This window comes from Periophthalmus magnuspinnatus, chromosome 17 (assembly GCF_009829125.3).
Source record: "Periophthalmus magnuspinnatus isolate fPerMag1 chromosome 17, fPerMag1.2.pri, whole genome shotgun sequence".
In the NCBI taxonomy this organism is placed as follows: domain Eukaryota; kingdom Metazoa; phylum Chordata; class Actinopteri; order Gobiiformes; family Gobiidae; genus Periophthalmus; species Periophthalmus magnuspinnatus.
In genome coordinates, this window is record NC_047142.1 from 29,093,408 (window position 1) to 29,106,524 (window position 13,117).

Genomic DNA, 13,117 nt, shown 5'->3' on the forward strand with positions numbered 1-13,117 from the left:
CTTTTCAAAACAACAATAGTAAAAATTGTCTTAGCTTTGTCATCTTGCCGTGAAAAGTTTATTCCATTGGCAAATAAAAGCTATTTCCTGTTAGTCCTGAATATTGTGTACTATTCAAAACAATCCTTGTGTTTCTATGATGATTTTTGGTTCCTAGAGACCGCTTACAGTGTATCTATGGAGAAGCATGGCACTTTCACATGGCTTTGTTTATACCCTTCTGGTTGGCTGACTGTGTTGTCTATCCTGTATTGCAAGTTATAGCCTTATTCTATTGGCTTTCACGATTCCAGAGAGGGGTCACTCATGCATATTGACCAATCCGCTGGGGAGGGGGGTCTGTGCGTAAAGTAAAGAGGCTGGTATGGGTAAAGACGCCATTACGCACCAGGATGCAGAGCGCACAGGACAAACTTAGTTTTGCTTCTTTTTTTTGGTTGCTATTCTACTATAACTACAAAAAATGTCTAAACGGGTGCAGAAGACACGATACACGGTGGAAGAAGCACTAAAGCTGATCGAGGAGGATAATGACACCACAGTCTGTGCATGATTCATCATCTGAGGATGAAGATCTTTTGCATCCCCCAAACAGCGACAGTGAATAAGTATACTGCCCTCCATCGGAGTCAGAAAGGTATGTAATGTAAATAAAACTGTATATATGTGTAGTACTGATGATAATAATAATAATAATAATTATTATTATTATTATTTTATTTACAACAATAATAATGGATTAGTTTTACTCAAAGAGTAACAATTGCATTGTTCATTCACTCCTCAGCCATTGGTGTAGCTGCTACACCAATTTTGTTATTAATTATTATTATTAATTATTATTATTTTTATTTTTATTATTATTATATATTTGTATTATTATTTTTACTACTGCTACAGTGTAGCAGTAGTAAAAATAACAACAATAATCTAATGTTATGTTTTTGGACTTTTAGTATTATAATTTGTTAGATTATATTATTGTAGAAGTTTATTGTACAGCTTACTTTATTTCCTGAGCACCACACAAATTCAGTACATAGAGCTGACTTCCTTGATATTATTGCAGCTTTTTTCAGGGCATAGTTATATAGTGTAAATATGTGTTACATGATGATATGACATACAATGATAGGTATGTATGTGTATCTGTAGATATATGTAATTACATGTAATTGTATTGTCACTGAATGGATGTATTTATTATTTTTATAATTTGTGTTTACAGTGATGAGGATTACGAGCCACCAACAAAAGCTACCAAGCAGATGGCTCCAGCACCACCCCCGAAGTTCTAACCTCGGCCTTTGAAACATTCATATACACATATATTTACATTTAGAGTAACAACGAGGCCAGTTACGTCGTCCGGACTGGCGTTACCGAGGCCCCACCCTGGAGCCAGGCCTGGGGTGGGTGCTCGGCAGCGAGTGCCTGGTGGCCGGGCCTTTCCCCACGGGCCCGGTCGGGCCCAGCCCGAAGAAACGACGTGGGGCCGTCCTCGCCGTGGACCCACCACCTGCGGGAGGAGCCATGAGGGGCGGGTGCGGAGGGATCCGGGCAGCAGTCGAAGGCGGGGACCCTCGACGACCGGATCTCCGGACATGGAGACTAGCTCTGGGGACATGGAATGTCACCCTCGCTGGGGGGGAAGGAGCCTGAGCTTGTGCGGGAGGTTTGAGCGTTACCGGCTAGAATATAGTCGGCCTCACCTCCACGCACAGCTTGGGCTCTGGAACCCAACTTCTTGAGAGGAGGTCGATGATCGACTTTGTTGTCGTGTCATCTGACCTCCGACCGCGTGTCTTGGACACTCGGGTGAAGAGAGGGGCTGAGCTGTCAACCTGATCACCACCTGGTGGTGAGTTGGATCCGCTGGCGGAGGAGGAAGCCGGACAGACCTGGCAGGCCCAAGCGCATTGTGAGGGTCTGCTGGGAACGTCTGGCGGAGCCCTCTGTCAGGGGGGTCTTCAACTCCCACCTCCGGGAGAGCTTCTCCCTGATCCCGGGGAGGTTGGAGACATGGACTCCGAGTGGGCCAATGTTCTCCACCTCTATTGTCGATGCGGCTGCTCGTAGCTGTGGTCGTAAGGTCTGTGGTGCTTGTCGCGGCGGCAATCCCGAACCCGGTGGTGGACACCGGAAGTAAGGGATGCCGTCAAGCTGAAGAAGGAGTCCTATCGAGCCTTGTTGGCTCGTGGGACTCCTGAGGCAGCTGATGAGTACCGGCGGGCCAAGCGTTGCCGCGGCTCGGGCAGTCACAGAGGCAAAGAACTCGGGGTTGGGAGGAGTTCGGGGAGGCCCATGGAGGACGACTATCGGACGGCCTCAAAGAGATTCTGGCAAACCGTCCGACGCCTCAGGAGGGGGAAGCAGTGCTTCACCAACACTGTTTACGTGCGGGTGGAGAGCTGCTGACCTCGACTGGGGATGTTGTCGGGCGTGGAAGGAATGCTTTGAGGATCTCCTCAATCCCACTGTCACGTCTTCCGAGGAGGAAGCAGAAACTGGGACCCAGAGGCGGACTCGTCCATCACCCTGGCTGAAGTCACTGAGGTGGTTGGCAAGCTCCTCGGTGGCAAGGCTCCGGGGGTGGACGAGATCCGTCCTGAGTACCTCAAGTCTCTGGATGTTGTGGGACCTGTCTTGGCTGACGACGTCTCTGCAACATCGCGTGGCGGTCGGGGACAGTACCTGTGGAATGGCAGACCGGGGTGGTGGTCCCTCTGTATAAGAAGGGGACCGGAGGGTGTGTTCCAATTACAGGGGAATCACACTCCTCAGCCTTCCCGGTAAGGTCTATTCCAGGGTACTGGAGAGGAGAATCCGACCGATAGTCGAACCTCGGATTCAGGAGGAGCATGTGGTTTTCGTCCTGGTCGTGGAACACTGGACCAGCTCTATACTCTCCATCGGGTCCTCGAGGGCTCATGGGAGTTTGCCCAACCAGTCCACATGTGTTTTGTGGATCTGGAGAAGGCATTCGACCGTGTCCCTCGTGGTGCCCTTTGGGGGTGCTCTGGGAGTATGGGGTCCGGGGCTCTTTGCTAAGGGCTGTCCGGTCCCTGTATGAACCGGAGCAGGAGCTGTGTTCGCATTGCCGGCAGTAAGTCAGACCTGTTCCCGGTGCATGTTGGACTCCCGCCAGGGCTGCCCTTTGTCACCGGTTCTGTTCATTATATTATGGACAGAATTTCTAGGCACAGCCAGGGGCCGGAGGGGGTCTGGTTTGGGAACTACAGGATTTCATCTCTGCTGTTTGCAGATGATGTTGTCCTGATTGCTTCTTTGAGCCAGGACCTGCAACAGGCACTGGGGCAGTTTGCAGGCCGAGTGTGAAGCGGCTGGGATGAGAATCAGCTCCTCCAAATCCGAGGCCATGGTTCTCGACCGGAAAAAGGTGGTTTGCTCTCGTCCGGGTGGGTGGTGAGTCTCTGCCCCAAGTGGAGGAGTTCAAGTATCTCGGGGTCTTGTTCACGAGTAAGGGAAGGATGGAGCGGGAGATTGACAGGCGGATCGGTGCAGCGTCTGCAGTGATGTGGTCGCTGTATCGGTCCGTTGTGGTAAAGAAGGAGCTGAGCCGGAAGGCGAAGCTCTCGATTTACCGGTCAATCTACGTTCCTACCCTCACCTATGGTCATGAGCTTTGGGTAATGACCGAAAGGACAAGATCGTGGATACAAGCGGCTGAAATGGGCTTCCTCCGCAGAGTGGCCGGGCGCACCCTTAGGGATAGGGTGAGGAGCTCGGTCACACGGGAGGAGCTCGGAGTAGAGCCGCTGCTCCTACACGTTGAGAGGAACCAGCTGAGGTGGCTCGGGCATCTGCTCAGGATGCCTCCCGGACGCCTCCCTAGGGAGGTGTTCTGGGCATGTCCCACCGGGAGGAGGCCCCGGGGAAGACCCAGGACACGCTGGAGGGACTATGTCTCTCGGCTGGCCTGGGAACGCCTTGGGGTCCCACCGGAGGAGCTGGAGGACGTGTCCGGGTGAGGGAAGTCTGGGAGTCCTGCTTAGACTGCTGCCCCCGCGACCCGGCCCCGGATAAGCGGAAGAAAATGGATGGATGGATGGATGGATATATTTACATTACTGCATTATTGCAAAAAAAAAAAAAAAAATCCAAAATGCCAAAAATGTTTTCTTTAGGTCTACTGAACACCATTAGTGATATAAAAAATGAATATATAACTCTGACATGACAGAAATGCAAATGGGCACTATGTGTGCTGAACGGTGACGGACGGTGCTGAATGGTGCCTAAATGGAGACCTTGCCTGAATTTCCTGTACTAAAATCTCTGTTTTTCATCTGCTTCATCTAATCAGTTTCAAAACTTTGCAGAGATCATGTTCACATGTTTTGTTTCTATTTTATGAAGTAAAAAGGCAATGTTTGCAACATTCCAAAGAGTTATTCATTATAAAACATGTTTTTTTTAGGTGAGGCTAAAGAAAAATCTGTGTGTCATCTTAATTTTCTCTTTATCAGAAACACATACATGCATAAATGACATATCAATTATTCTGCCCAATGATCCCTTTACAGTGGCACAAAATCATTGAAATACACCTTGGGGTTGCTGAAATAGACCAATTTATAAATGGATATACATTTTTCAAAAATTAGTATTCAAAATAGGCTTAGGTAGTGAAGGGTTATGTAGAGTAGGTTATCCGAACATTTTAAGACCAAATGACGGGTCTGACAGCAGCAGTTACAGAGAGAGAGGCCAGAGTTTTTCAATAGAAAGTGAATTGGAGCCGATGGAGCCGAAAGTGCACCCATGATCACTTCCTGCTTGGGGGCTAACAGGTTAGCTATGTCCATGTATATATACAGTCTATGGGTCATTTTAAGTGCTAATGCTAGCTACAAACACATGAACATTTACTTCTGTTTGATCATTGGGTCTGATGAAAACAGTGTTTAAAAACAGAGTTTGGCCATTTGGCCAACAGCAGGAGTATTTGCGCCCTCTGCTGGTGATTTGCATAAACAAGCACAAAGCCTCAGATTTACTAACTACATTGTCTCCATGGAGATGTTAGGGCTTTGTGAGGAATGTTTCATAGTATGGCATTAAAAGTGTCTATTGCACATTGATTTCACTACAGGTGTTTATATTGATAAAAACTTTAAGACCAGTATTTTCTGTATAATCCCTCAGTTGTCCAGGTCTGATCCATAGCAAAGGACAAAGTAAATCTGTCAACTGGACAAAGTGTTGCAGGAAAGACTATCCTTCCTTAAACAGCAATGGGACATCATCTTAGACATCATCAATCCCCCATCTATAACTCCATCCTCAGACCCAGAACAATGAGAACAATAGCAGGGTCATTAAAGGCTGAATAGGGTGGTTTCAGCTGATACTGGAGACAACAGTTGTTTACAGTTTTAGTGTAGTTAGCCCCTCCCTTCGGATAGATATAAGGCAGTGTCCAGCAGTAATCTGACCAGAACTGAAGAAGCGGCTTGGAGGAGCAGAGAAATGTCTTCACTCCTACAATGATTTGTCCAGTTGGCAGATTTAAACTTTGTTTTTTGCTATTTAAGACCAGTATTGCCATTATGAGCCTCTCCCCTCTGGTTTATTTTATTTTACAGGGACCATCTGCAGCCCCTGGGACACAACATCCACAGATCTGACTGGTAACTCGGCCTGCTGGCTTCACTTTGTCTCTTTGAAGATGGCTCATCGTCTGACAGCTCGTCTCCTGTTAACAAGTGCTACATTCACTCTATTGTGTACAGCCAAACTCAGACGCAGCCAGTCAGGAGCCTTCTCCGCTCAGATGGGCACAAGATCCATTCCAGGATCCATTTTGATTGACAGCTTGAATACAACATGTATCTGTGCATTAGTATTTCTACTGTGTGTTCGTACCTGTGTCCTCCTTATATAAACTTACATAAACCCCTCAGTATAAAGTTTAGTCGTGTTCAGGACAGTAAGAACTTTCTCCTGCAGTTTCATAGCAGTACAGCATTTGAAATCGAGTGGGTGGCCACATTTTTAGGAGAGGGAGACAGGGACATGAGTAAACAAAGGACTGCTCAAACATGGCAAACCTAACTTTATTATTGTAAATTAGTTCAACTGATTTTTTCCTTAACAGAGGAGACATCTTTAAAGGTCCATATTCCTCTGCGCTCTGATCTCTGTTCTAATGTTTCCTCTTCACAAACAGACCTGGAGTTGTGTTTTGTTTCATTCACATGTTTAAAACACAAACCCAGCATATTTAGGCTGAGCTCTTCTTACTTAAACTTAAAACACTCTGATCCACCTTGTGATGTCATCATGTGGTTATACAGGAAGTGCTCCACTGTGTTTTTAAACTCCATACACCTTCACTAGATTTATTTGTGTAATTTTAGCTCTGGAATTGACAAATTTCTACTGAACTAAAGGTAAAAGGAGCTGTTAACTTGAAAACTACCACTTCATGACATCACCAAGTGGAACAGAGTATTTTGAGCTTTGGAGATGTTGACAGACTAATAATAAAGTGTTACTCAAACGCGTGAATGAAACAAAACACAACCCCAGGTATGTTTTTGCGGAGGAAACTGCATTATAACAAGAGTCACTTTTGTGTAACATAGCACCTTTAAACTCTGTTCTAAAGCCACATGCACATACAGCAACACTGAGCCGTACAGAACACACTAGGGATGATATGCGATAATATCGTTAATCGCGATAAAAAGGTCCGCAATTAATTGTTCGTGGCATTTTTTAATAATCATGATCATTGCACACAATTAAAATCGCCTTTACCAGACTGCCTCGCGTCTGCAGTTTCAATACAATGTTTAGATGTTAGTTCGGGTGTTTGCCCACAAGGATGGGCTTCTGCCATAAAACCTGTTAGCTCCTGTGCCTGTTGTGATTTGGGGATGGTTTTTCACCTCAGCCACTGTCATGGCTCCTGGGCAGTGGATCTGGATCCCATTGATGGCGCACATTTATATCCTCCATTCAAGAAGGTGAAGTCATATGTGTGGAATTATTATGAATTTGAAAAACAAGACCAACAAGATGAGCCACTAATCTGCAGAGCCTGCCAAAAAAAAGTTACAGCTCAGAGGGCAAACACAGCAACTTACATGCACATTTACGAGACAATCATCCTGCATCGTTTGCAAACTTGAGCCGAAAATATCCATCGTAACACACCATGTGAAATAAACTATTTAATGTCGTTTGTGTTAGTTTTGATTTGTAGCACTAACTAAACAGCATATGTGGATGTTTGACAGAACCAGAGCCCTCAAAGGTAAGTGAAGTCCAAATCCAAATTTTTGGCTTTTCTGTAAAAACGGCTTTCCTGTCAGCACTATGGTGATCGCAGCTGAAAATGGTTTGCATATTCGGAAAGACAAGTTCCGTAGCTTTCATTTGATGTGTAGATTGATTGCGTGGGTGATGCAGAAGTATATGTACATTGCTGTAGAGTTGTAAAGTAGGGGCGACGAGCCATCGGAACGTTAACAAGTTAACGTTAATCGTGATTATTTTGATCACAATAATTGTGAGTCTAAATTTTAATACAGTATTGTCCCATCCCTAGAATAGACACCGACACTGACCCACAACACACACAGCAACACACACAGCGACACTGAGCCATAGCGACACTGAGCTGCACATGCAGGCACACAGCGACACTGAGCCGCACAGAAGACAGACAGTGACACTGAGCTGTACAGAACACACACAGTGACACTGAGCTGCACATGCACACACACAGCGACACTGAGCCACACATGCACACACACTGCAACACTTAGCCGTACAGAACACATACAGTGACACTGGGCCGTACAGAACACGCACAGCGACACTGAGCCGTACAGAACACGCACAGCGACACTGAGCTGTACAGAACACATACAGCAACACTGAGCCACACAGAACACCCACAGTGACACTGAGCTGTACAGAACACACACAGCTCACACTGAGCCATACAGAACACACAGCTCACATTGAGCCGTACAGAACACACAGCTCACACTGAGCCGTACAGAACACACAGCTCACACTGAGCCGTACGGAACATATAATATTTTTTCATTTTAAGTGGTGTTTCCATGCGTTTGCACAGTAGATAAGTGTGATAGGTGTGCTTTCAGATATGAACTTTCTATTGTACAGTTATGGTCATGACAGACCATGGCTCTGATGGACTTAAGCACTTTAAAGGTGCACTATGTAACTGTTCTGGTGAACTGTCCATCTGCTTGTCTCCACTCTTTGCCAGGAATGTTTCACAGTATGGCATTAAGTTGATCTATTGTGTGTTCATTTACATATTACTAAAAACTACCTTTAAATGCCATACTGTGGAACATTTTGATATTCATGGAGACAAGTGGATGGCAGATTTTGCAAAAAAAAAATAAATAAATAAATAAATAAATAAATAAAAAAAACTTTGACTTTACAATGACAAATGAGCCATGTTCTTTAAGAAACTTTAGAATAACTCAACATCTCCCCCCTACGCACCCCCCTCTGGACATGCTCATTTCAGTGTGACCGTTCTCATCTCCCTCCTCTGCACATGCTCATTTCAGTGTGGCTGTTCTCACCTCCCCCCTCTGCACATCCTCAGGCCGATTTAAATTCAATATAAAGATCACACTTCATAATCTTCATAACCTCGTGGTGAGGCCCTGAGTGATTTCTCAAGACCTGCTCCAGATTGAACCGTTACTCACCCACTGCCAACACAAACATGGAGAAGATGCCGATGACTTGCCATAAGCGCAGGCCCCAGAACACCACAGTCTCTGAGGTCACAGGGTCGGGCTTCTTTGGGGGGTCAGTCGGAAGAAGCTGCAAAACAAATGGATTTTTATGACCCTTAGTTAAATTAATGTCTTGTAACAGTAACAGAAGCCTCTGGAGTAAACATACGAGACGCACCTTTACTTATTTATTATGTGTTTATGCCACTGATGGAGGCATATACTGAGACAGAGTATGCTGGTGTTTGATTTTTGTTTGATGACCTGACATGAGACCAAATCAATCAAGATACTAATTGATACCAAAACTTGATACTCATTGTTCACAGGTATCGATACCAAAAAAGTCCCATTAATGGAAATTAACCTTTCCTGAATATGTTTATAATGATGTTGAGCTGTATCTTTCACAAGTATAAGACACATAGACTAGTACACACCCATGGACCACTATGAACCTACAAACACACACACCCGTGAACCACTATGAACCTACTGGACACTGAGGGATTACACAGACATAAGGCCACATGGCCGCTATAACTGCTACCCTCTTGCTTCATTTGTCTGGAGCCGAACGCTGTGGGCGACATCACACTCACTTAGTCCACTTCTTTATACAGGCTATGGTCTTACCCAAGGACAAAACGTCAGGAGCTGGGCCGCTCTAGCAATGATGTTTATGTTGAGAATGGGGTTCAAACTGCTAACCATTGGATCAGTGGACAAACACTCTACCAATTGAGCTGCCATCATAGTGTGTGTGTGTGTACGACAGCTGCAAGATTCATCACAATCAAATCAAAATTGCTATTTGAATGAACATAATTAGGAAAGGCTGCAATTTTTGAAGTCCCATAATTTCCTCCACAAAATCTCCTGATTTGGTTTTATTCTGCATAAAACATCTGGCCCTGTAAGTTCAGATCTACAAACATATTTGAAAAGTGTCTTGTCTTAATTTGTTAGTTTTGTGTCTTTTTGTCAATTCCTCTGACATTGAGGATTCCTCTATGGCAGAACGATTCCAACTGATGGCACAAGAAGAGTGAAGCAGATTGAATCAGGTTATAAAAAGTTTCCAAAGTCCATGTTTCTTTAAATGATCAGAATGATCCATTCGCCTTGACGAAAGCAAATGGACTTTAGGACTGGTTTATTCCTGGTTTAGTCCTGGTTTAGTCCTGGTTTAGTCCTGGTTTAGTCCTGGTTTAGACCTGTTTTAGACCTGGTTTAGTCCTGGTTTAGTCCTGGTTCAGTGAGGGAAGGATGAAGCATGGGATTGGTGTCATTGTCACTGGTGATCGGTGCAGCGTTTGCAGTGATGCAGTCACTGTATCAGTCTGTTGTGGTAAAGAAGGAGCTGAGTCCAAAGGCAAAGCTTTCGAATCACTGGTCAATCTACGTTCCTGCCCTTACCTATGGTCATGAGCTTTGGGTAATGATCAAAAGGACAAGATGGCGGATACAAGTGGTCAAAATGAGTTCCCTCCGCAGGGTGGCTGGGTGGTCCCTTAGAGGGGGAGGAGCTCAGTCACATAGGCCCTGGGGAAGACCAGGACACGCTGGAGGGATTGCCTCTCGGCTGGCCTGGAAACACTTCAGGATCACTGCCTGCGCAGACTGCTGCCTCCGCAGACCGCTGCCTAGTCAGACTGCTTCTCCCGCAGACCGCTGCCTCCTCAGACCGCTGCTCTCCCAGACTGCTGCCTGCTCAGACCGCTGCTCTCACAGACTGCTGCCTGCTAAGACTGCTGCCTGCTCAGACTGCTGCTCTCGCAGACTGATGCCTGCTCAGACCCCTGCTCTCGCAGACTGCTGCCTGCTCAGACTGCTGCTCTCGCAGACTGCTGCCTGCTCAGAGTGCTGCCCGCTCAGAGTGCTGCTCACACAGGCAGTTGCCTCCGCCGCTCGGATAAAGAGAAAGAAAATGGACGGAGAGATGAATGCATGTAGCACAGGCTTTATTAAATTAAAATGGAAAAAAAAAAAGATATTCCACAGAGAAGCATTCAGTCGCCATGTTTCCACCCTTATGTGGTGAATTATAGATTTAAAAAGTCTCACTGTACAATAGGAATAATGAACTAATCAAAACATGAAAAGCAAACTAGACGACTACTAAAATAATGGTTAGTTACAGCTCTATAAAAGTACTTCCTGTTCGGCATTGGTTAGAAATAAAAGGGACTCTGTATTTAAATCTATATATTTGGATGTCAGTGATGTGGACACACCAGCATAGTTAAAGTTACAAAACTCCTTGTTACCTCTGCCTCTTATTTTAAGTAATTTCCAAAGCCTTTTATTCAGTTCTGTCTACTGCTCACTCATTATTTCAATTCAATTCCAGTTTATTTAAACAGTACATTTACAATGACTTCTAAAACTAAATATTTTCATGCCAGATCAGCTGGAACAGATCTATATCCACTCTAATGGCTTTTTGTAACTATAACATATGCTTCAGTCCAACACATTTAGACAGCGAAAGTGTTTCGCCTCAAAGCCCTATAATTCAGGTGTGCATTTTCAGAACTAAATGTCCCATAATATTAATCTCTCCTGCAGGGTTTATTTTACAAAATATCCTCTGTCTAAAAGGCTAAAATGGACCAAAACAACATCACAATGTTGCTCATAATCGATATAATAAAGGAACAGTTTTGAAGTGTCCAGAAACAGAGTTGGGTCTGTTAAATGTATAATGTATGATCCAAAGGTTATTCCACAGCATTAAAGATCTGCTCTGATTTTTACCCTGTTCAAACAGTGAAAGACAAATCTATTTTGTTTCAAATTCATTCCTCACTTTGCATAACTTTCAGAGGGTAAAGTAGAATTTCATCATGATACTGCTAACAATTAGCATGCTAACAGCACACTAGCACTACTTCCAGGAACACAAAAGATAAAATGCTGTTGTAATTAGATGTGGACAGCACACAGAATACAGATTATTATACTGGAGCAAGACGCAAACACACAGCTCTTTCTGGGCCTTTGACCCAGTATCTTGGTAAAGGAGAATATTTTTTGTTAGAGTAAAAGTTGCAGACTTCAATACAACTCAAGGACCCAGTTTTGCCAAAATTCTATCTTATTGGCTCTGTGTCCGGCTGGTTCCAATAAGAGGGACAGTGAGCAAGACCACTCCCGCTGTAATGTCAGAGAGATGTTGGCTGAGTTGAGCTAAAATCAATAAATCCTGAACGATCAGACAGTGGACAGAGAGCTGCGGGTGGGTCAGGGGTCAGAGGTTAGGGGTCAGGCACTGGACAGGGAGCTGCAGGTGGATTTCGCTGACATGTTAAACACTTTATAAATGTGAGGAAAACGTCACCGTGTTTACACTTCTGTGTTTACAAAGATACATCTGTGTTGGGGCTAATGCTAATGCTAATGCTTATTTCAGAGCCTAATAAATATTTAATTACTGACTGAAATAATCTACACCTAAAACTAATTGGGCCGTCCCAACAACAAATTTAATTTTCTTGTTATGCTACATTTAACGTTTTAATAGAAGTTAGCATTAGCATTAGCACTGACACAAAACTTTGCCTTTGTAAGTGTCCGGTGAAGTTTCATGGAGTCATGGAGGAGGAGGAGGAAACCAGAACACACCAGGGATTTAAACATGGTGCCAGTCACAATGAAAACTCCAGCATTCAAACAAATCCCTCAGAAACAGAGACTTGTAATGAGGAAACGTCACAAACACATGAGACGTCTTCAAATATTCACATTTGCTCTCAAATTGTTTAATTATTCCAGAGCTCATAATGCACGAGCTCACAATGCACAAGCTTTTATAACAGGGATCACTCTGTGATCCCTGTCATAAAACCTCAGCAGGATTAATCTCAGTAAATACATTAAGTACAAATGTAAGTCTGACTATGTAAAAGTCTTCTTCTCAGGGGAGAGGAGGGAGAATCTAAGCTACGAGTTTCAAACATAATGAAGTGTTTGTAAAATGTCAAATCAAACTTGGTCTGTACATTTTAAACAAGGTCTCTGTGTTGACGTAAAGATGTCACGGATTAGAACGCCAAAGAAAACAGCAATATTGTGGTTTTGTTTTTATGTTTAGGACATTCTCCGCATGAGAACACCTTTCCACTGGGTTGGGTTTAGTATAGTTTGAATGTGAGATGATAAGATGTGATTCAGACGTGAGGGGCTGTTTTCAGAGCCACAGCATCTCGGTCAAATTAATGTGAGGCTCAGAGACGACTTCTTATTGTAGATATCAAGGTCTTCTGAAAAAATAGTTACTACATTCACTGCCTTAAAGGGGGGTTTATGCAAAATTGACTTTCTGGAGTTTTCTCCCATGTCCTGCTCCCTCA

At 44.4% G+C, this 13,117-nt stretch overlaps 1 protein-coding gene across 1 annotated transcript in view; it reads right to left on the minus strand.

Annotated features, from left to right (window-relative positions):
• Window positions 1-13,117, minus strand: part of tmie (transmembrane inner ear) — a 112,461-nt gene that overhangs the window by 96,766 nt on the left and 2,578 nt on the right. The window contains exon 2 of the mRNA XM_055228264.1: window positions 8,733-8,850. Coding sequence (XP_055084239.1) covers window positions 8,733-8,850 — 118 coding nt within the window. The remainder of the gene's footprint in view (window positions 1-8,732; window positions 8,851-13,117) is intronic.